This window comes from Hyperolius riggenbachi, chromosome 11 (assembly GCF_040937935.1).
Source record: "Hyperolius riggenbachi isolate aHypRig1 chromosome 11, aHypRig1.pri, whole genome shotgun sequence".
Lineage (NCBI taxonomy): Eukaryota > Metazoa > Chordata > Amphibia > Anura > Hyperoliidae > Hyperolius > Hyperolius riggenbachi.
In genome coordinates this window covers 219,783,056-219,807,306 of record NC_090656.1, presented here as the reverse complement: position 1 = coordinate 219,807,306, position 24,251 = coordinate 219,783,056, and the positions used below count along the sequence as shown (strand labels likewise).

General features: G+C 48.1%; 1 protein-coding gene across 6 annotated transcripts in view; it reads left to right on the top strand.

The window, feature by feature from the left end:
• Positions 1–24,251, top strand: part of SBF2 (SET binding factor 2) — a 604,108-nt gene that overhangs the window by 480,519 nt on the left and 99,338 nt on the right. For 3 of the 6 annotated variants that reach the window (XR_011024739.1, XR_011024738.1, XM_068260374.1), the window contains exons 26-29: positions 6,584–6,779; positions 9,525–9,721; positions 11,473–11,613; positions 15,156–15,251. Coding sequence is in view for 4 of the 6 variants with exons in the window: in XM_068260374.1 (XP_068116475.1) it covers positions 6,584–6,779; positions 9,525–9,721; positions 11,473–11,613; positions 15,156–15,251 (630 nt within the window). In the remaining 2 variants the exon portion in view is untranslated. Of the gene's footprint in view, positions 1–6,583; positions 6,780–9,524; positions 9,722–11,472; positions 11,614–15,155; positions 15,252–20,507; positions 20,577–24,251 lie in introns of all 6 variants that reach the window. The other 3 variants (XM_068260377.1, XM_068260375.1, XM_068260376.1) reach the window with 3 other exon arrangements.

The following is a 24,251-nucleotide window of genomic DNA, read 5'->3' as shown; positions in this document are numbered from 1 at the left end:
GCACAGATCAAACCCTGGTCTCCTATGTCAGAGTCACAGATCAAACCCTGGTCTCCTATGTCAGAGTCACAGATCAAACCCTGGTCTCCTATGTCAGAGTCCCAGATCAAACCCTGGTCTCCTATGTCAGAGTCACAGATCAAACCCTGGTCTCCTATGTCAGAGTCACAGATCAAACCCTGGTCTCCTATGTCAGAGTCCCAGATCAAACCCTGGTCTCCTATGTCAGAGGCGGTGCACTGCACAGATCAAACCCTGGTCTCCTATGTCAGAGGCAGTGCACTGCACAGATCAAACCCTGGTCTCCTATGTCAGAGGCAGTGCACTGCACAGATCAATCCCTGATCTCCTATGTCAGAGGCGGTGCACTGCACAGATCAAACCCCGGTCTCCTATGTCAGAGGTGGTGCACTGCACAGATCAAACTCTGATCTCCTATGTCAGAGGCGGTGCACTGCACAGATCAAACCCTGGTCTCCTATGTCAGAGGCAGTGCACTGCACAGATCAAACCCTGGTCTCCTATGTCAGAGGTGGTGCACTGCACAGATCAAACCCTGATCTCCTATGTCAGAGGCGGTGCACTGCACAGATCAATCCCTGATCTCCTATGTCAGAGGCGGTGCACTGCACAGATCAAACCCTGATCTCCTATGTCAGAGGCGGTGCACTGCACAGATCAAACCCTGATCTCCTATGTCAGAGGCGGTGCACTGCACAGATCAAACCCTGGTCTCCTATGTCAGAGGCGGTGCACTGCACAGATCAAACCCCGGTCTCCTATGTCAGAGGTGGTGCACTGCACAGATCAAACCCCGGTCTCCTATGTCAGAGGCGGTGCACTGCACAGATCAAACCCTGATCTCCTATGTCAGAGGCGGTGCACTGCACAGATCAAACCCTGGTCTCCTATGTCAGAGGCAGTGCACTGCACAGATCAAGCCCTGATCTCCTATGTCAGAGGCGGTGCACTGCACAGATCAAACCCCGGTCTCCTATGTCAGAGGTGGTGCACTGCACAGATCAAACCCTGATCTCCTATGTCAGAGGCGGTGCACTGCACAGATCAAACCCTGGTCTCCTATGTCAGAGGCGGTGCACTGCACAGATCAATCCCTGATCTCCTATGTCAGAGGCGGTGCACTGCACAGATCAAACCCCGGTCTCCTATGTCAGAGGTGGTGCACTGCACAGATCAAACCCTGATCTCCTATGTCAGAGGCGGTGCACTGCACAGATCAAACCCCGGTCTCCTATGTCAGAGGTGGTGCACTGCACAGATCAAACCCTGATCTCCTATGTCATAGGCGGTGCACTGCACAGATCAAACCCTGATCTTCTATGTCAGAGGCGGTGCACTGCACAGATCAAACCCTGGTCTCCTATGTCAGAGGCGGTGCACTGCACAGATCAAACCCTGGTCTCCTATGTCAGAGGCACAGATCAAAAACTGATTCAGTAAAAACTGATCCATCTTCAGTTTTAGAGCAGCAGGGGCAGCCATATATAAGTGGAAAAATACTTGTTCTACTTACACATGGATTGTTCTGTCCAAATATTGATTTTAGTGAATTTAATATAGTAAATAAAGAGAAAACTGTTCCAGGCATTTTCCATCTTTACTGCCTCTGACTGAAGCCAATCCTGATGTCATTTCCTCCCATACTATTTTTTTCCCTCCTGCCTTAAATGGTGTATACATTGCCAGCCCTCCTCCCAACAGAGCTCTGTAGGAACTGCACTGTCATATATAGCTTGCTTTACACATGCGCACAGCATAGATCCTATTTCAGCAGCTTCTGCAGAGGGGTGAGGTGTATTTCCCTTCTCAGCCTCCTGTCACTGAACTGCCCTCAGCCAATCAGCGAGGAGCAGGAATGTGGGTGGGGACATAACAAGCTTCCCTCCCAGGCAATGAACCACAATAGAGCCAGGCTGACTGAGATAAGATTAATTACAGCAGAAACATTTATGATTATATTGGAATGCTTGCCATGCAGACTGCATGTAGACTACGTAATAAACAGAGCAGTGGGTAAATGGAAGGTGATTTTATGGCTCACAATCCACTTTAAATGTATCACTTTTTCATCCGTGCCTCCTGTTTCCCGCTGCCACATGCTCTGTATACCTGCGATGCGTCCGCTCCGTCCGTTCAGTCTGGAATTATCGCAAACACGTTGTGAGCAGACTGCTGTGAACAGATCCTATTGCTTTGCATTGGATCTATTTGCATCCGTTGGGATCTGTTCCATAGTGGAACATTTTTGCGCAATGTGAAGCAAGCCTGACCAGTACACTATCCGGCCACTTATAGGCTAATTTCTATTGCAGCCTAAGGCCATTTTTGGGAGGATCAAAGTGATCCGTATGCTTTTGGAATGTGGTAGGAACACCAGACTCCATCCCCACTGTTGAATATTGATCTATGTAAGCCAGCCTTCCATATTCCATATAGTGAAATTCGGGAAGTGTTTATAGATTTCCAGTGGTGTAGTAATAGGGGGTGCAGAGGTTGTACCACACCAGGGCCCTTGGACCAGAGGGGCCCCCCTTCATCCATCTTGTTAGCTTTTCATCGGTGCTATGCTGATAATACACCTCTATATGTGCATTGAATAGTGATAATCCTTAACAAACTGTTTCTTTACTCTGATTACACCTCTCTGACACTCAGGCTCGGTCCGCCCATGATGCCAAGTGAGGCGACTTCCTCAGGCGGCAGAAGTCTGGGGCAGCACCAGGGAGAAACAGGAAGTGAAGAGAGTGCCTGGTCAACCTATACTGGGGGCAACTGTACTGGCTAACCAATACTGGGGGCAACTGTACCTGGCTAACATCTATACTGGTGTCAACTGTACCTAGCTAACCTATACTGGGGGCAACTGTACCTGGCTAACATCTATACTGGTGTCAACTGTACCTGGCTAACACCTATACTGGTGTCAACTGTACCTGGCTAACACCTATACTGGTGTCAACTGTACCTGGCTAACACCTATACTGGTGTCAACTGTACCTGGCTAACACCTATACAGGGGGCAACTGTACCTGTCTAACTTATACTGGGGGCAACTGTACCTCGCTAACACCTTTACTGGTGTCAACTGTACCTGGCTAACACCTATACTGGTGTCAACTGTACCTAGCTAACCTATACTGGGGGCAACTGTACCTGGCTAACATCTATACTGGTGTCAACTGTACCTGGCTAACACCTATACTGGTGTCAACTGTACCTGGCTAACACCTATACTGGTGTCAACTGTACCTGGCTAACACCTATACTGGTGTCAACTGTACCTGGCTAACACCTATACTGGGGGCAACTGTACCTGTCTAACTTATACTGGGGGCAACTGTACCTGGCTAACCTATACTGGGGCAACTGTACCTGGCTAACACCTATACTGGTGTCAACTGTACCTGGCCAACACCTATACTGGGGGCAACTGTACCTGTCTAACTTATACTGGGGCAACTGTACCTGGCTAACCTATACTGGGGGCACCTGTACCTAGCTACCAGTACTGGGTGCACCTATACCTGGCTACCTACCTAGACTGAGGGTGTTTGTGTTTTTTGGAGGGGGGGCTCACAGCAGCTATAATGTGTGGTGCAAATTGTTGGGTGCTGTGCAATCATTCCAATTTGGGGGGGAGGGGGGCATCCTCACAAGTTTGCCTCAGGCAGAAAAAAGTCTAGAACAGGCCCTGCTGACACTACAGCTGTCTTTGGTAGATTTTGGGGCTCCATATCAATAGTGTGTTTGGGGCCCCATGTAAAATTTGCACCAGGGCCCAAAGTCCCTTAGTTACGCCCCTGTAGATTTGAATTGTAATTATCTTTGTGATCACTGATGAGATTGTGCTGTGATTGGCTCAGATCTGTTAGAGAAATATCAGCTTTATTATTACTTTGGTATTGCTGGTGCCTGTCTATACATTTTGGGGGGATAAAGCCATTTTGATCAATGTGTGTTGGCCAGGAACGTGTGTATTGATATGCTGAAAGTATGGACAGGTCTAGAGTGACCAAGTATGTAGGTGACAGGTACACTTTATGCTGTGTACACAAGCCCATATGCCTCATATCATGGCAGCATGGTGGCACAGTGGATAACGCTCTCACATTGCAGCACTATGATTCTGCTTCGAGTCCCAGCCAAGGCACCATCTGCACAGAGTTTTTATCTTTTGTGTGGATTTCTGATGGGCACTCCGGGTTACCTTCCCCTTCAGAAAAACATGCAGTGCTTTCCCCCTTAGAAAATTCTGGTCCTACACAATGATCTGTGTTCTCCTCAGAGATTTTTCAGGTGACATGAAAAGCTAGCCGGGTGGGGAGCAATCATGGGCGTACACACATTGGGCAAAATGGAGCGGACCCCCAGCCGTCAGCTGACACGCACACTTCAGCAGCCCCCCCCCCCCCCTCCCTAAGTCCAAGCCCAGCATCAGACCTTCGATCAGCCGGGGACCAATGAGTGCGGGCGCTAGGACTTTGCGGACTCCGCACTGAAATGCAGATGTGACATCACTTCTGCATATGCAGGGGTGCCATGCGCCCACTCTCACTGGTCACCGGCTGATTCTTAGGTCTGACGCTGGGCTGGCTGCTGGAATGTTGGTGAGTGGGGGTCCCTGTCCACTACATACACTGATGGACACCTGTCACTACCTAAACTAGGGGGCACCTGTCACTATCTAAACTAGGGGGCACCTGTCACTACCTAAACTGGGGGGGCACCTGCCACTACTTAAACTGGGGGGCACCTGTCACTATCTAAACTAGGGGGCACCTGTCACTATCTAAACTAGGGGCACCTGTCACTACCTAAACTAGGGGGCACCTGTCACTACCTAAACTAGGGGGCACCTGTCACTATCTAAACTAGGGGGCACCTGTCACTATCTAAACTAGGGGGCACCTGTCACTACCTAAACTGGGGGGCACCTGTCACTACCTAAACTGGGGGGCACCTGCCACTACTTAAACTAGGGGGCACCTGTCACTACCTAAACTAGGGGGCACCTGTCACTACCTAAACTAGGGGGCACCTGTCACTACCTAAACTAGGGGGCACCTGTCACTACCTAAACTAGGGGGCACCTGTCACTACCTAAACTGGGGGGCACCTGTCACTACTTAAACTGGGGGGCACCTGTCACTAGCTAAACTGGGGGGCACCTGTCACTAAACATGGGGGGGGTCTCTGTCACTACCTAAACTGGGGGGGCACCTTTCACTACCTAAACTGGGGGGCACCTGTCACTACTTAAACTGGGGGGCACCTGTCACTAGCTAAACTTGGGGGCACCTGTCACTAAACATGGGGGGGGTCTCTGTCACTAACTAAACTGGGGGGCACCTGTCACTACCTAAACTGGGGGGCACCTGCCACTACTTAAACTAGGGGGCACCTGTCACTACCTAAACTAGGGGGCAACTGTCACTACCTAAACTAGGGGGCACCTGTCACTACCTAAACTAGGGGGCACCTGTCACTACCTAAACTAGGGGGCACCTGTCACTACCTAAACTAGGGGGCACCTGTCACTACCTAAACTAGGGGGCACCTGTCACTACCTAAACTGGGGGGCACCTGTCACTACTTAAACTGGGGGGCACCTGTCACTAGCTAAACTGGGGGGCACCTGTCACTAAACATGGGGGGGTCTCTGTCACTAACTAAACTGGGGGGGCACCTTTCACTACCTAAACTGGGAGGTCCCTGTCACTACTAAAACAAGGGGGTACCTGTCACTACCTAAACCGGGGGGGGGGGGGCACCTGTCACTACCTAAACGAGGGGGGTCCCTGTCACTAAACATGAAGGGTCCCACTCCCTGTCACTACCTAAACTGGGGGGCACCTGTGTCGGAGGCACTCACAATCTAATTCCTACTATAGTCCTAGTCCAGTGATCTGCAAACTTGGCTCTCCAGCTGTTAAGGAACTACAAGTCCCACAATGCATTTGCCTTTATGAATCGTGACTGTGGCTGTCAGACTCCAGCAATGCATTGTGGGACTTGTAGTTCCTTAACAGCTGAAGAGCTAAGTCTGCAGCACACTGTCCTAGTCTAATGTCCCACCATTGCTAAGTTCATGTAAATTTGGCTCCACCCGTGGCCACACCCACATCCTGGTCCATAGCCATGCCCATTTTTTTTCTACCTATTACCCCCTATTTTTGGTGCGGCGAGCGGTTTCTCCCCTGTATTTCGTCATGGCTTCAACCTCTTTTTTTGCCCCCTAACCAATCTATTATCTCCCCCACACCCCCCGCCCCCCACGAAAAATTTTCTGCGGACACCAAAGGGAGCAATGGGGTAATGCAGGGTCGGCACAACTCTGCTTACAGCATAGGATGAGGAGTTAAGCTGGTGACAGCCGGGTGCTCACCAAAATTAATCGAGTGAAGCTCCCGGCTAAAAGAGCCTGGCGTCGAAACTGACTACTAAAGACATATGACTATGGTAGGGATTTGATTGTGAGCTCACTATATATACACTGTAAATCACTGCAGAAGATGTTGGCGCTAAATAAATACTAAAATATGTTGGTGGGTTTTTTTTGCAGTTTCTGATGACAATGAGTTGCCCAGCGGAACCCTGAAGGCATCTGAGAAGTCCACCATGGAGCAGCTGGTGGAGCGAGCCTGCTTTCGGGACTACCAACGCCTGGCCCTCGGCACCATCAGCAACAGCTCCACCCGACTAAGATCAGAACACTTCCGGGTGACAGCCCTAAACAGGATGTACTCTCTGTGTCGGAGGTGAGTCAGTCAAACGACGTCGTAGTAGAGCTCCGATTTAGTGGTCTTTAGCAAGCACAAGACAAAAGGGTCTGATTTATCAAAAGTAAGTCCAAAGAACACTGGAGCAACTGCCCAGAGCAGCGAATACGATTTTTAGTCTTATTCAAAGGCTATTTCTATTCACAGACATAGGATAGTTTTACTATTTTATGATTTCAATTTCTGCTTTTGCTCCTTTTCAAATATCCAAGTCAGGGGGATGCACTGCTAACTTCATTTCTGAGCGTTTTCCTCTGTCTCTTATCTGCACTGACTGTGATAACTCCTTTGAGTTTACAGAAGCAAGCAGCTGTGCACTCCCACACAGAAGCTTGTAAGAGTAAAGTAGAATATAGATCTATGTTTTATTATGCTATGAGGCAGTGGCATAGCTAGAAATCATGGGGTCCCATAGCAAGACTTTCATGGGGCCCTCAGATGTAGGCATGCAATCCTTTTGGGACCAGCTGCCTACCCCCCTCCCCCCCCCCCGCCCCACTTAAGGACCAGGCTACTTTACATGCAGCGGGGGGGAGGTGCATTTGAAGGGTCAGGCAGCCAGATCCCTAGTATGGCTGGGTAGATTTGGTGTCCAATGTGTGGCCAGGTGTCCCCCCTGTATGCAGCAGCCTTTACTCACCTCCCAGGCTCCAGTGATGAGCAGCTGTATATCCCTCCGCTCTCGCGGGCATCTTCCCTCGCACTGACGCTAAGTTCTGGGTCGCGGCTTGATGTCATAATCAAGCCAGTACCCGACACTTACGTCAGAACGAGCGGGGATGCCGACAAGAGTGGAGGGGGATCGCTGATCGGCATGGGAACGGCAGGAAGGTGAGTGGATCCTCTTCTTCCTCTCCTGCCACCACTGCTGTAAAAGTGATCACTACGATCCGCCGGAGATCGTAATGATCACGTGATCAGGAGCCACTCGCAATGGCTTCTGGTCACTGAGGGGAGATGTCAGCTGTCATTTGACAGCTTAACCTCCCCTCTCGGGTGCGCACGATTGCGTCGGGAGCGGAAACGGCGGGCGGCGTAAGTCCTACGCCGCATCAGGCTTAGACAGCCACAAGTGTGGTGTAGGAATTACTACGGGCCCGTCCCCAAAGGGTTAAGCAATGCCAACTTTCCCTACCCTATGGATATGAGTTAATTGGGCAATTTACATTCCCATTTCTCTGGTTGAACTCGATGGACGTATGTCTTTTTCAACCCAAATAATTATGTAACTATGAGATTAACACTGCACATAGTTTATGGGGACTGAGACAAAGTCAGAGGTTGGAGAAACACAAGAAAGTTAATGGTGAATACATTGAGTACCACCTGGGCCCCCTATGCTCCAGGGCCCTATAGCAGCTGCTATGGCTATTGCTACACCCCTGCTATGGGGGAAAAGATCTAGAGATTGTATAATTTGGGAAACCGTTCATACATTTAAACAGGTGAAACCTGATTGGCTGCTCCGTGCAGCTCCTGCCCATCTCAGTGACTCTGTGCCAGAATCTCAGATGAAATATATTTGCTGTATTCTTCACACACAAGTCTCCTCAGAACACGCCAACATGGGTCCTCTCAGACGGTCACATGCAGGAAAGCTCAGCTCACGCTCTCTGAATTGTGTTCTGTTAAATTAAATCTTTCAGCGTACTTTATCAGACTCTGACGTCTAAGTAACTTGCTATATATCTTATCCAAAGTTTAGAAGGTTTACACAGTAAATCGAGCTGCAAACAGCTTCAACAGTATATAAATATTTCTTCCTGTGATACAATGACAGCAGCCATATTCTGCTCATCATCATTACACACAGGCAAGCTGCTCTGCATCTCCTCCCCTCAGCCTGTGAAAACTCCACTCCCCTCTCCTCCCCTCTTCTCCCCTCTCCGCCCCCTTGCCTCTGAAATCTCATGCATGCTTCAGCAAAAACCTATTATCCCTATGCTGAGCTCCCATGAGCACTTTCAGCATGGGACTCGGAATGCCTAGGCGCTGGGGGCGTGGATACATTCATTTACATGCAATTGGGTAATAAATAAAAAAATTTAAAAAGCATTTGGGGTGAAGAATGCCCAATAAATTAGGTGTAAGGGACAGAAAAATGAAGGCAGCAAAAGTTTGTCTCGGATCCACTTTCAACCAGGAAAATTACCATGAAATTGGGTTTCCTGGATAATTATCTGCACTCTACTACATATGCCATTACAGTGCCTCTTTAACTTGCTGTACCCAGCGATTCTGGTTAGGCCTCGTTCACATCTGCTGCGCTGAAAAACGTGTGAAAGCGCGTGGTAAAAAACGCATGCGCTTGTGCGCGCTTTAGTGCGCATTTCTGTGTGTTGCGCTGCGCTTCTTTAAAGCACGTTTTGCTTGTTGTACGGGCAGCAGTTGTCAATAAAACTTTGTTTTTGTATGTAAATGTATTTTTTTCTCCAGTTAGGGGTATGCGCTTCTATGCGCTAAAAAAGCGCACCCATTCACTTGCATTGATGTGCGCTTTCCAGCTCAACGCACAGAAATGCATGCAACCCTACGTTTCTGTAACGCTGCTCAGCGCAGCGCATAGATGTGAACCAGCTACATTTAGTTACATGGGAAAGTAAATAGCTGATCGCACAGGGCAGTGCGCTGTAAAAAGCGCACAGAAACGGCCCTGATGTGAACGAGGCCTTACTGCTTGCTTGTGATCAGTAGTTAATAACGCGCTTTCTGTCCATCTTGCAGTTACCCTGGCCTCCTGGTGGTGCCGCAGTCAGTACAAGACAGCAGCCTGCAGAAAGTTGCCCGCTGTTATCGCCATAACAGACTCCCGGTGGTGTCCTGGAAGAACTCTAAAACCAACGCCATCTTACTGCGGTCCGGAGGCTTCCATGGGAAGACGGTGGTTGGGCTTTTCAAGTCTCAGAACACACACACGGCTGGTGAGTTACAGAGCGGTGGAGGATGTGTACCACCTGATGGAGGTTATACTGTCCATTATACAGAGAAACAAGAGCACCTGTCATCTATGTCAGAAATAGTGGTATCTTCTGAGCAAGAATCTTACTGGAGGACTACACAAAAGACAAAAACATTTATATCACGCTTTTCTCCTGGCAGACTCAAAGCCCCAGAGCTGCAGCCAGTAGGGCATGCTCTATAGGCAGTAGCATTGTTGGGGACTGAGATGGCTGATGGCGACTGCCTCAGCCAATAATCTGGCATGTGTACATCAGCCCTGGATGAACGACTGCCGCTTGGCTAGCGATCTGACCAGCGTATCAACTCAGCTAAGCGATGGCCAATTGCTTTGTTCGCACCGTCCCGCCTGTCGTGTGACATCAAATTTCACGCTCCATCGTCCCTCCGACTCCCCGGATAGCAACAGAACGTGAATTCTGTATAGTCCGGCCCAGCGATTTTGCCATTGGGGATCGTGTGTACTGGTCTTAAGACAGCCAGTATTTATTCAGTTCTGAAGATCTGTCGTTACAGATATCTCAGAAGAGGAATAGGTTGCCTGAATTAGATTTTTCTTGACAATAGACGTGGTCCTCCCTCCTATCTCGTATAACAATGTAGATGATTGCCATATATGTGATAAGGTGGCCACACACTGGTTGATTTTTCTCATTGAGATCCAACTGATATGATCATTTCATCAAATCTGCTAGAAATCAATGGTGCAAACTATTTCTGATCCATTTGGTTGATCGTGAAGGGTTTGGGGTGTGTCACTAGCGGCGTCCGATTTAACCATGAGCAACATAAGTAGTAAAGCTTACATTCACCTGTCCATCAGCGTTTCCTCTCATGTCTTCCCTCCAATGCAGGGTTCTCCTCCCTGTCTTTTCTCTCCCGGGTTCCCTGTATCATGTTACAACCGATAGGTGTGTGTACACAGGTTCGCGGCCCCCAACACGCAATCAATCCACCCGTTGGATCAACTCGCACCCCAGGGACAGGTGATCCTATTGTTCACACCGCTCCCCTGCCCAGCGAGTGACATCACACACATGCCGATCCGTCATACCTCCACCTCCCAGCATAGCAACACAGTGCGTCATCAGCTACACAGTTGACGTGTCTGTGCAGCCTGGCCCAACGATGTCACCCAACAGGATCGGGTTCCAATCCCCGATGGGCAACACCCATCAAAGCTATGTAGGCATCTTTAGACTAGATGGTGGAGCGTCCATAAAAGTAAATTATTTTGATGATAAGTATAAGCATTCACTTATCTCTTGTAAGCCATGTGGACGTTCGCAATGGTTACCGTACTCAAAACTTCTGTGGACTATTGCTGTTGTCCAAATGACTTACAGGAGGTAAATGAATGTGAACACACCTTTTTACGCTTTAGTTATTGTATTTATATAGTCCCTTCCACTGGGTAGTCTTGATTTCTTCACCTCGTTTTTATTGTCCTTTTTACATATTTTTTTGTAGATTCCTCCTACATTTTGGCGATAACTTCTTCAGATGCAACTTTTGTTGCTTGAAGGACATTTAATTTTGAGAATCTATCACCCCTACATCTGTATACTTCCGTGTTTACAATATAGAACTTTACGTTGGTTCCTGACGCCCTCCCGCCTTTTTGCCTTTTGTTTTTCTGAGGTTTTCTCCACACTGTTTGAAGCCACGTATGTAAATTCCAGTCAATCACGTCACTCTGCTTTTTTTTCCACAGCTCAGGCTTCATCTGTTGAGTCGTCCAGTAGTATCGAGCAGGAGAAGTATCTGCAGGCCTTGTTGAACGCCATTTCTGTCCACTGCAAGATGAACGGAGGAGGAACCCTGACCGTGAGGCCCGCCTTAGCCCTGTCACCAGGTAAAGCCTGCAGATCTGCATTGTGCATGAGAAAACCAGAGTCCTCCTGTAGGGTCTACTGACTACGCCACGGCCATGTACTAGTTTCCTGCTTTGGTATTAAACTCATGGAAATCAGATAAGATACCTTCTTAGTACCAGCAGTAGAGTGTTGTACTGTGTTAGCCATCAGTAAAAGCAAGAAGTTTTGAATCAGGATGATACAGGCCCGGATTTACCTCACATGAGCCTATAGGCACAGATATGCTGGCACCTTAGACTTCACCCTCCATGAACCTACAAACCCCCCACCACACCGCAAGTGTGCTGGCTGGCCAGCTGTCACTTCTCCCTTACTTCCCTTGTCCATCATAGGTAGCTAAATGTGCCCCTTAGTATTAGGTAGCCATAAGAACCCTCAATATTAAGTAGCTAGAGGTGTCCCCAGGTATTAGGTAACTAGAGGATCCTCAGTATTAGGTAGCTACAGGTGCTCCTGACTGAAAGGAGATCTCATTAGTGGAATGCCGAGAGCAGGGTGAGCAGCCTCTCATTTACAATCTCATCACAACTCATAGGGAAGAAGGGAGGCACTCAGGGAGGGGAGTGAGCCGCCTTTCCATCATGAGGCGCATGTAGGCACGTGCCTACAGTGCCTTATGGTAAGTCCGGCCCTGGGATGATACCATTTATTGGCTAACTTAAAGAGACTCATAAATGAATGAAAGTAAAGCTCTGATACTTACCCGGGGCTTCCTCACGTCTAAGTCCCACACCGTTCTCCCTCGGTCTGCTATTCAGCCACGGTGAGCACCGGTAACAGGCTCAGTAGATGCCAGTCTGGGTCTATTGCGCACGTGCAGACCTCCCGCGCATGCGCAGTAGACCCGGACTGATGTCACTGAGCCTGTTACCAGGACTCACCGTTGCTGAGCGTCAGACTGCGGGAGAATGGCGTGGGACGTGTTTATGGGGCGGGAGGAAGCCCCGGGTAAGTATCAGAGCTTTGAGTCTCTTAAAGTTAGCCAATAAATGGTATCATCTTGATTCAAAACTTCTAGCTCCTTAGAAGCTGAAGTGTGATTAGCCTCCTGAGAGTCCCCCACTAAAGCTATGTACACACCAACACAAATCCAAAAGCAAAGATCATGTGATATGCCCCATGTGCAGAAGGTATTGAAGCGATGTGAAGGACAGCAGAAGGCTGCATACAAAATGCCAAACGATCGTTTACCAATAGCATTCTTAAAGTGAACCCGAGGTGAAAATAGACTGATGAGCTAAACAATTATATTTATCCTCTTACTTCAAAAAATTACTTTTTTAGATATCACAGCATTTTATTTTATAGTTAAACATTTACAAAGAAGGTTTAATGTTTTACTGTCTCTAATCATTGGTAACCTAGGTCAATAGCTCATGTATTTTATCTCTCCCTGCCCTCAGTGGTTGTATTCTGCCAGGAAAACTTTTATGGCTGTAGTTTGCTTATCAGTGATGTTTACTATATTCCCCCACAAGGTACCGACAAGACAGAAGCTGTCACTTGCATGCCTGAAAGTAACTCTTTCAGGCAGCAAAATAAGACAAGTAAAACAGCCTAGTTATTAATGTTTTGTGTTGCGCATATACATGTTTATCTCATCATGTCACTTATCGCCTCAGGTACACTTAACGAGAGGAAAGTAATTTAGTGTTTGGTCCCAGAACAGGTGATCTGTCTCTGCTGGAGTAGAGTGGAATATTTTAGTCATCTCAGTGCTATAAAGGGATCATTCTTTGTATTGTGGAAGCAATAAAGGATGTGCAGCTGCTCATTAATATCACGGGACACACATTAGGCTGCCTGGAATAGGGGTCATTATTTGCAGCGTGCTACTCCCATCCCATTCCACCAGTCATGTGCTGCAGGTTCCCAAGTCTGGTTCACAAGGAGGTAACCACGCCGACAATGCAACACATGACCTAGGCACGATGCCAACTTAATCAGCTTAGCTACCTAGAAACCAGCCAAGGTTGGGCAGGGAAACCATCAGAATATACCGTGCATGCTTTTGCTTTTCCTAACATCCAGCGCATTCACCGCACCTAATCTGTTAATCGTGTCAGCACACGACTTTCATGTTGTGACCGTCCTTTTAACGAATATCAAAGTTGAAAATGGAGTGAAATATAAAGAGACCCTGTAACAAAAAAGTGCCCCTGGGGGTACTTACCTCAGGAGAGGGTAACCTCTGGATCCTATCGTGGCTTCCCTTGTTCTCCGTCCCACTGTGGTCTCGCTGGGCCCCTCTGAAGCCACAGCCGATAATTTGTCAGACTGTGGCGCAGGCATAGTGTTTACCTTCCCCAACTCCATCGCAGGCACAGTAGTGGCTCTCGGCTCGGGATAAGGCAGAAATAGTCGATCCCAGTTGAGTCCGCTCTACTGCGAAGGCAACTAGCGCCTGTGCAGTAGAGTGAACCTGGCTGGGACCGTCTATTTCCGCCTTATCCCGAGCCGAGAGCCGCTTCGGAACCTGCGCAGGAGCCAGGAAGGTAAATATTAACGTCCCCGCTGTTCGGAGGGGCACAGCGAGACCACCGTGGGACACAGGAGGACGGGGAAGCCTCAATCGGATCCAGAGGCTTCTTCCTCCCAAGGTAAGTACCTCCCAGTGGCACTTTTTTTGTTGCAAGTTTTCTTTAAAGGATTGGTCCGTTTTTTTTTTCAAGCTCATATTTCAGTCTTAAAGGGAACTTGAAGTGAGAGGCATATCGAGGCTGCCATATTTATTTCCTTTTAAACAATGCCAGTTGCCTGGAAGTCCTGATGATCTTTCTGACATCAGTAGTGTCGGAATCTCACACCTAAACTAAGCATGTGGGTTAGTCTTCAGTCCAAAATGTCTGATTTGCATGCTTGTTCCGGGTCTATAGCTAAAAGTATTAGAAGCAGATGGTCAGCAGGACAGCCAGACAAATTGTATTTAAAAGGAAATAAATATGGCATCCTCCACATCCCCTCTCACTTCAGGTCAGTTTTGGCCTAAGAGTCTCCAGCCAGTTTCTTGTATCATTTCTCTTCAGCTCAAGTTCTTTAAATGGTCCAGTCCAACTTCCATTGTAAAATACAAAAATGGGGATTCCATTGGTGAAAGTAAAAAGGGTGTGGCAATACCTTGGCTCTCGTATTGTTTATCTTATTGATATTGTTGTTTATGATACCGGTTATATGATGAAGCCTTACTTTTATGCAAGGGTAGGCATTGGAGTGGTTCTTCTGGCCACGTTTGTCAATGTGTTCCTTTTTATTATTTATGTATTTAGTTTTTGAAATGAAAAAAAAAGATTAAAAGGTGGGAGGAGTTTGGAACAGAGGTGGAGGCATTTAACCCCATTGCAGTGGGAAGAGCTATGAAACTGGCTGTGATATGTCACTGAAACCACCCAATAAGAGATGGACCAACCCTTTAACACTCGCTCTGAATACCCATAACATTGTCACATTCCATTCTTTGTGTTGCCTATAACATGTTATTGTTTTGTTTTTTTTCGTTGTCTGTCTGTTTGGCTGTCTTTAGGCAGTGCCAGAAAAAGCTACCGAATGAGCAGTATGGTTAAACATGTTGTGCCGGGAGCCTTGGACGGCAGTCTGTCCAATAGTTTTACCCGAGGAGGTTAGTGAGTCCAGACAGTCCCCCTTTGGATGAAGATCTCAGGGGCTAGTAGGGCCAGTCATGGTGACAAGCAAGGATTTTGTGCAAGTTTACCCTTCTCATTTAAGATCATTTGACCTATTAGGTCACATGCATATAGAAACAAACCTACAGAAGGTCACCCTTCCCCAAGTGGTGGACCACCCTGTTCTGGTTAAGATACAGCTATCCTTTTTTCGGTCTTAAACAGGGACCTACTTCCTACTGTTATTTTACAACAAATCTGAAGCAACCCTGAAAAAAAGACTACGAAGTCTACAAAGACTATTTAGAGTGAAGGATTTGGAACCCATAGAGCCTTCCTTGTCCTCTCTCCGCGGTGCCCTCAGTCCACAGCTATCCTTCGGAACTCCTCGTAAAGGCCTCATAAGCACTTGTATTCCAGAGTGCTTCTGGAGATGGATGCATCTGTTCTGCGCCTGCCAGGGCCCTGACTCGTGCATGGGCAGGACAAATCCGCTCATCTTTGGAAGTACTCGGGACGTGAGTACTTCCAAAGCCTTCACGAGGATTCTGGAAGGCATATTCAACCAGTTGGTTGAATAGCTTCAGTAGGGGGAGAGGGGGAGTGGCGGACCAAGGGCACGAAAAGAGAATTGGGAAGACTCTATAGGATTCAGATTTTCAGGGCCGCTTCAATGATTTAAGAAAGATTTTTTGACTTATTTTGGAATGTGGTCTATTTTTTAGGGTTTCCCTTCTCCTTGAACGGGACTTTACTCTCATTTAGAGTTTTGGGTTATGAAATGAAACTTGGTGTCTCCTCTCCATCTGTTTGCGTTCTCCACAATGCCAATGAACATTATATAGTGGGGAACTCGGCAGCGACCCCAAGATATAGAACAAGCAGATAGGTGAACTGTCCAGCAAAACCCAAATTCTCAGTTTTAGGTGGAGCTGCCCTTTAGCGTTAAAGTGATGTGAGCTTGCTCAATCTGAACAGAGCATGCGATGATGAATGATGTCATCATGAGATGCCTTCAGTGAAAACTGTGTGATAAAATTCCTCAGCAGCTCCGTTGGTTGTAGCAATCATAGATGATTGGTGATTTGGGCGGCAGGATTAGGTTTGTTTTAGGCACTTACCGGGGGGAGGAGTTAGGCATTAGGTGGTGGGGTGGAGGGGGTTAGGCAGTAGGTGGTGGTGGATGGGGGCTTACAGGGAGATAGGGTTACGCATGTGGTGGGTTGTTTTAGGCACTTAGAAGGGGGGTCAGAGTTAGGCATGGGGACTAGTTTTAGGTACTAGGCGGGGAGATTCAAGTGAGAAGGGGCGTTGGGTGGTGCATAGTAAAATGTCAAGCAAAAGATTGTGTGCCGCACTATCCAACCAACATGTACATTGACCACAATATAAATCATGGAACCAGAGGAAAAAATGGTCAAATCACAGCACCATCTGTTGGAAAGTATTTCAATTACAGCTTTATTTTAATATATCTCAACCACATAAAACCATTTAAAATTAGAAATAATAAACCTCCTCTTTGACATTTCTCATCAAAGTATATATATCTTATCCATGGTTCAATAAGAACCGCTTTAATTCTAGAACCCGGGTTCAACGTGCATAAATTGGGGGGTTATGAAACCGTTAAAGACAAAAAAGTGCTCAGTGCAAACAATAAAAAAAAATAATTCTTCCCTTTGGTTCTAGCATGGTAAAATATCAGTAATTTAAACTGCCAATATTTTTTACTAGCAGCTCCACCCGGCATCCAACTTGTATGCAGCTTGAAAACCAACCAATCAAATCCTGCTGAGGTAAAAATTCAATTGGTGCATTGTCAAGCAGCGTACTGTTGCATAAAGATCCTGCATCAATTTAAAATTACAAAACAACAAAATGAATTGCATCTCATTGATCATCCCTAATCGTGTCGTCTTCCTGGCACTCTTAGGAACAGTAGTATTTCTTCTGGGTATCTGAAACAGACTATCATTTTGTCTGGCATTTTTCACTGAAGGCATTCTCATCCTTTGCTCCGTTTACATTGATCAGATTTATTTCAGAGTCACTTCAAATAGCTCTTTCTGTATCTTTTTTTTCCCCCATTTCTATTTGAAATTCTCAAGGTCTTTAATGGCCTTGGTTTTACCCTAGCATTGTATCCCCAGCCAGTAACATACAGCCTTTACCCAGGTGCAGTGTTTGGAAGTGGAGTCTAAGCTGTCGGTGTTTCCACGTCATTAGATGCAGCTTGCTTCCTTAACCCCCCCAATTACCCGCCCTCCCGTTCTTTGCTTGTGCTAACTCATCCCAGCTCCGACATGTTACATGTAACTCTACCAGTGTCGCTTCCCATTCCAACCATTCAGTTGAAATTCATTCAGTGCTGAATTGCTTCTGAGCAATGATTATGTTTGAAATAACTCTGTCCCACCATCTAACGTGTGGCTGGTAAGTGTCCCACAGAATGTTGAACTTAAAAAGAAATGTTTGTTTCTCCTGTAAGCTCTGCAGAATCCTTGTTTGTCTTGTTACCAGTGGTATTAAAAAAAATGTCTTCTCTTACTTTACCAGCGTTGTCTTTTCTCTCTACTCCTCTGTCACACTATTGCAGATCAAAAATTTGGAGGGGGGGTGGGGGGTTGGGTTAAATGTGAGGCAAACAAAATGGGCCTTTAAGCAGTCTGTGCACTGGGGCCAATCCTCTGCCCCTCTTCAATAACCTGTTGCAGTTATTTTTGATGCCCAAAACATCTTGCAATAATGGAAGCCATGTGAATGAATCTGTATTATCTGTAGGTTCATAATAATTCTGCCACTGCCTGCACAGGTACAAAGCTGCCTCAGAGCCTTATCCAGCCCTCTCTTGCCAGCGATATGGATCCTAAGACAGCAGGAACCTAGAGGGCCAGACTAGGAGCCAGCCAGTTCTTTCACTGTGTAAAGGCATGCCTAGTTTGTAGGGGTGGTTCTTTCATGATCAGAATCAGAATCAGAATCTTTTATTTCGCCAAGTACAACGGGGGGTTGTACCCGGAATTGTTTTTGGCTCATACAGGGTCGGTGATGGTACAAACACATACATGCGAACTACAACACATACAATCATATACAGTATAGTACAAAGTAAACGTATACCTATGTGTACATACGGCACATAACTATGGTGAAGGACGCGTGGGGTAGTCTAGAGTGCTATGTGAGGGGAGCAGCCTGCCGACTACCGACGGCGCTCGCACAGCTCTGCAGCAGTTCCAGATGCCCCGCAGTGTGTCCTGGAAAAGAGTGGATAGAGAAAGAGAGAGCAAGAAGGGATAGCTAAGAGAGAATGAGGAAAGAAAGAGAGAACCAAAGCAAGAGGTGAGAGACAGAGGCAGAGAGTCCCTTAGGGCTGCCGATCGAGATCACGCCTTGGTACAGTCCAACAAACAGTCCCAATCAGTCCGATGGTGGCTGCAGGCAGAGAGGACCCAGTGCTTCAGGGAGAAAAAAAGAGCCCGTGGCCGCAGAGGCCGATGGAGCTGGTGGCTGAACTGGTGGAGGAGGGACTGGCAGCCGAGTGGCCTGGCCACTAGGAGCCCAGAAGTGGGTGGCTAATCCCTCCAGGAGACAGAGATGGGGGCACAGCGAGGATATCAGGCTCACCTGAGTAGGGCAGCGGTGATGTGCCACCAGGGATTGATGAGATATCCCCTGCGGCCTGGACAGATGTGGAGGAGTCCTGCATGTGCCCGAGTGGCTTCCTGGCAGCTGCGGTGGTGGATTGGGGGCAGGGCGAAGTAGAGCAGTGCTTGGGCCTATGGTCCCTCCACGTGGGTGGCGGCGGCCGCTCAGCTGCTGGTGCAATCACACCTCACACCATGTGCAGATCCCCAGTGCCTTCCTTCCCCACCACTGACCGACTCATCTCAAAAACAGTCCATCAGTGGTGCACCAATGATGAAGTATTAATTACACCAGAGAGGAAATGTGTGCATCAACCAAGTGAACCTGACAAATCTGGCTTTGCAAATTTGGCCTATTGGCTAATCACGAGACATTGCTCATGCAAATATGCATTTGCTTTCGCATGCATAAATATGCAGGTTCAAAAACCAAAACTGCAAAACAATCGCCCTGCGGAAATTAGTTCATGCTACATTATCACTATCCAGGGGCACCACGAGGAGGCTTCCCATTGCCCCCATTGCCACGCTGGGGAGACCGCCTGCACCCCCCAGCCTCCCCCTCCGGGGTGCCGCTGTGTGGGTTCCAGGCGGTGAGAGAGCCTGGGACCCCCGCGGCCCCCCGGTTGTATGGGGGCAATGGAAAGCCTCCTCGTGGCGCCCCTGGATAGTGCTATGTAGCAAGAACTAATTCCCGCAGGGCAATTGATTTGCGGTTTTTGGTTTTTGACCCTGCATATTTAGGCATGCGAAAGCAAATGCATATTTGCATGAGCAATGTCTCGTGATTAGCCAATAGGCCAAATTTGCAAAGCCAGATTTGTCAGGTTCACTTGGTTGATGCACACATTTTCCTCTCTGGTGTAATTAGTTATTCAAGATGCAGTATGAATCACGTGCTTCAGGGCAGCAACAATTAGAGGGCGGCAAGAGGCGGCTCCCCTCCACAAATGTCCCCCTCTTGCACTCCACATCTCCCCTTCCCTAGATGTGCAGTGCCAACTCACTGACCTGCTATCAGTGTTCCAATGATGGGATCTCTGTATCCGTGGCTACAGCGGTGCCTCATGTGACCTGTTACATGCTGCTGGGTCACATGAGGCTCAGCTGTAGTCAAAGAGGAAGCTGTACTTCACATGATCCCATCGCTAATCTGCTAAGAGCAGGTGAGTGATGCGGCACCGGTGCAGCACATACCCAGCATCCTGGAGATCAGATGCTGCAGCCACCAGGGAGGAGATGCTGTCCTGGAGGAAGCAGAGGGAGATGAGCGTAGTGGCAGTGCCTGCAGTGCACAGCCCGATGTCCGGTCCGGCTTTGCACACACTTGTCGGGGGGTTGGCGTTGGCCTGGAGCATCTTCACAATGTATTCAGGCAGTAAAAGGTCTAGAACTGGCTAGTTTGGATACAGGTATGACTTTCACCTAGTTTTGTGCAATGTGGTGACAGAGGAGAGAGTGGAGACAAGGCCCCTCTCTGAACACGCTCTGAAGGCACTCGCTTTCTCTCTCTCTCTCTCTGTATGCTCACAATGATGTCTGTTCTGTCTCATGGGATCCCTCCTGTCTCTTTCCTTTTTTTCTCTCTCGTTCTTCTAACAGTTCTGGGGCACAGAGATAAGCATTTGCCACACTTGCACCCGAGCGCTAAGGCAAGAGTACAGGCCGCAGGTACCGCTCTCCACCCATCCTATAGCCATCACCATCTCCCCAGTCCTCATAATCATCAATGATGTGTTGTGTACCGCCCACATGTCACATGAGCAAACAATTCAAACCCAACCAACCAAAATGCTTTGTTTTAACATCCCTGGCATTCAATTTCTGCTGGATTTCTGTGCAAAAAACGGTTTAATTCAGTTTCATGAATTTTTTGCCTGTAACTTATCAAAATGTGCCAAGCAAGGGTCTAGTATACATTCTGAGTATAATAAAAGTTTCAAACACAAAATTATATCAAAAATAAATGTTATTAAATTTTCCCTTGCCAGGCCACAATTTGGCTGTAAACATGCAGTTTTTTGCTTTAAAGGGAAGGTTCAGGGAAACCTTGAAAAAAAATTAAAATCCATATCCACTTACCCGGGGCTTCCTCCAGCCCGTGGCAGGCAGGAGGTGCCCTCGCCGCCGCTCCAGAGGCTTCCGGTCGTCTTCGGTGGCCGACCAGACCTGGCCAGGCCGGCTGCCAGGTCGGGCTCTTCTGCGCTCCACGGACGGGCTTTTCTGCGTCCCACGCGGGCGCGCTGACGTCATCGGACGTCCTCCGGGCTGTACTGAGCAGGCGCAGAACTACTGCGCCTGCTCAGTACAGCCCGGAGGACGTCCGATGACGTCAACGCGCCCGCGTGGGACGCAGAAGAGCCCGTCCGTGGAGCGCAGAAGAGGCCGGCCTGGCCAGGTCGGGTCGGCCACCGAAGACGACCGGAAGCCTCTGGAGCGGCGGCGAGGGCACCTCCTGCCTGCCACGGGCTGGAGGAAGCCCCGGGTAAGTGGATATGGATTTTTATTTTTTTCAAGGTTTCCCTGAACCTTCCCTTTAAAATTCACAATAGTGTGCAGATTTTTGCATGTAGGTTTCCAGAGCATGCGAAAAGGGCGCATATGATTGCAAATTTTAATGGGAAAAAATGTAACCCTGCCGTAGAACTGCTGGACGAGCCTGGCTTATCCATTCTGGCTTCAGCTATTTTCCCCTGGACAAGCCAGGCTCGTCTATACCGTCAGGGAGGTTCACCCTTTAGCAGCAAATTTATTTAGAGGCTTACAAGTGCTGCTAATTTATTTTAGCACATTTTTAATGTATTATTTGTTACATTTCCTTGCGTCTAATTAGTACTGCTGTAATGTGTATTTATGAGCACTAGTCACTAAGGGGCAGTGTGAGACAATTACAGAGGACTTCTACTTTCAGTTTCTATGTTTTCTGCTAGTAGAGAGAGACCAAAGCATTCCAAGAATTTACAACATAACTAGTTCTGCCGACTGAGGTCAAAAGCAATGCACTTATCTCAAACGAGATAACTATTGAAGCTGCTAATGGGTTAAATAACAAGTCCTATTGGCTGTGGGAGGGGGGGGGGGGGGGGGGGGGGGGTCACATGCTTTACTAAATTCACTAAAAAGATCCATGTAGGAAAAGCAGAGCAGTTTTAGCAGATATGGGGTTGCTGTGGGAAACATCAACTTTGTTGTTTGTATGTTTCTTCTCATTATCCGATCAGAGTAAGGCAGGGGTCACATATTTATCACGCGGCCTCTCTTGTTCTCCCTCCATGCAGGTTGCTGGGTTCACCTAGGCCTGCAGTCTGTATGCTGACACTTCCATTCCTAGCAGTGTTCTGTTTCATTCCATCCTGTGCATGTCTGTGAATGTTACAGCCCAGCGGGCGATGCTGACTGTCCTCTCCTGTCTCTCCTGCTCATTCCTCTCACCTCTAAGTGAATAGAGAAGAAGCAGTCACAAGTATCTGTAATGCTTGCAAGTAAGCTTGATTGGCCTGTGTGTGTAAATGTAAATAGTCCATGAAAGACTAAGGACGCGTCACCCAGCTGATTCTGTCTAAAGGACTTTAGCGGTGAGCTCTGTCCACATACCTCCCATGGTATAGTTTATGCTGCTCCTCTCCCCTCCCCCCTCCATAGTACAGTACATGCTGCTACTCCTCTCCCCTACCCCTCCATAGTACAGCACATGCTGCTTCTCATCCCTCCTCTCCCCATACTACAGTACATGCTGCTACTCCTCTTCCCTACCCCTCCATAGTACAGTACATGCTGCTACTCCTCTTCCCTACCCCTCCATAGAAAAAGACAAAAGAAATACCGAGAGCCCAATATAGTGTAGTATGCAAAACAAAGGGTTGGAAATGAAAAGTATATAATGTATATACTCACAAACGTGGGTTACCTCCTAGGTAACCACTGTATAGGCAGGTGAGGAGATTAGACCTGTCCTCACTCAGGATTAAAAGTCGCTCTCTGTAGATAAGGAAATAAGGGGCAACACCCCTCCACCAGAGGTGGATATTGATAATGTAAGAGTGAACAGAGGCGCCAGCAGGATAAAAGGTTCTAAAAGGCTTAAAATCCCTCAGGAGGTGGTGGTGGACTCGCCTTCCCGAAGCAGACAAGATACCGCCAGTTTTATGACAACAGGTTTATTAATATACTCCAAAACAAACAGTGCAACGCGTTTCACGGGTATGTCCCCGCTTCCTCAGGCAATAAACAGATAGGAGTACACAGTATGGTCTCAAGGTCACGAATAGCGCCTTGAGACCACTGTTTGTTTTGGAGTATATTAATAAACCTGTTGTCATAAAACTGACGGTATCTTGTCTGCTTCGGAAAGGCGAGTCCACAACCACCTCCTGAGGGATTTTAAGCCTTTTAGAACCTTTTATCCTGCTGGCGCCTCTGTTCACTCTTACATTACCTCCATAGAAAAGTACACGCTCCTTCTCATCCCTCCTCTCCCCATACTACAGTACATGCTGCTACTCCTCTTCCCTACCCCTCCATAGTACAGTACATGCTGCTACTCCTCTTCCCTCCCCCTCCATAGAAAAGTACACGCTCCTTCTCATCCCTCCTCTCCCCATACTACAGTACATGCTGCTGCTCCTCCCCCCTCCATAGTATCGTACATGCTGCTACTCCTCTCCGCTCTCCATAGTACACGCTGCTTCTCATCCCTCCTCTCTCCATACTACAGTATGTGCTGCTGCTCCTCTCCCCTCCCCCCTCCATAGTACAGTACATGCTGCTACTCCTCTCCCCTCTCCATAGTACACGCTGCTTCTCATCCCTCCTCTCTCCATACTACAGTACGTGCTGCTGCTCCTCTCCCTTCCCCCCCTCCATAGTACAGTACATGCTGCTACTCCTCTCCCCTCTCCATAGTACATGCTGCTTCTCATCCCTCCTCTCCCCATACTACAGTACGTGCTGCTCCTCTCCCCTTCCCCCTCCATAGTATAGTACATGCTGCTCCTCTTCCCTCCCCTCTCCATAGTACATTCTGCTTCTCATCCTCCTCTCCCCATACTACAGTACGTGCTGCTGCTCCTCTTCCCTCCCCCCTCCATAGTATAGTACATGCTGCTACTCCTCTCCCCTCTCCATAGTACACGCTGCTTCTCATCCCTCCTCTCTCCATACTACAGCACGTGCTGCTGCTCCTCTCCCTTCCCCCCTCCATAGTACAGTACATTCTGCTGCTCCTCTCCCCTACCTCTCCATAGTACAGCACACACTGCTTCTCATCCCTCCTCTCCCCATACTACAGTACATGCTGCTGCTCCTCTTCCCTACCCCTCCATAGAAAAGTACACGCTCCTTCTCATC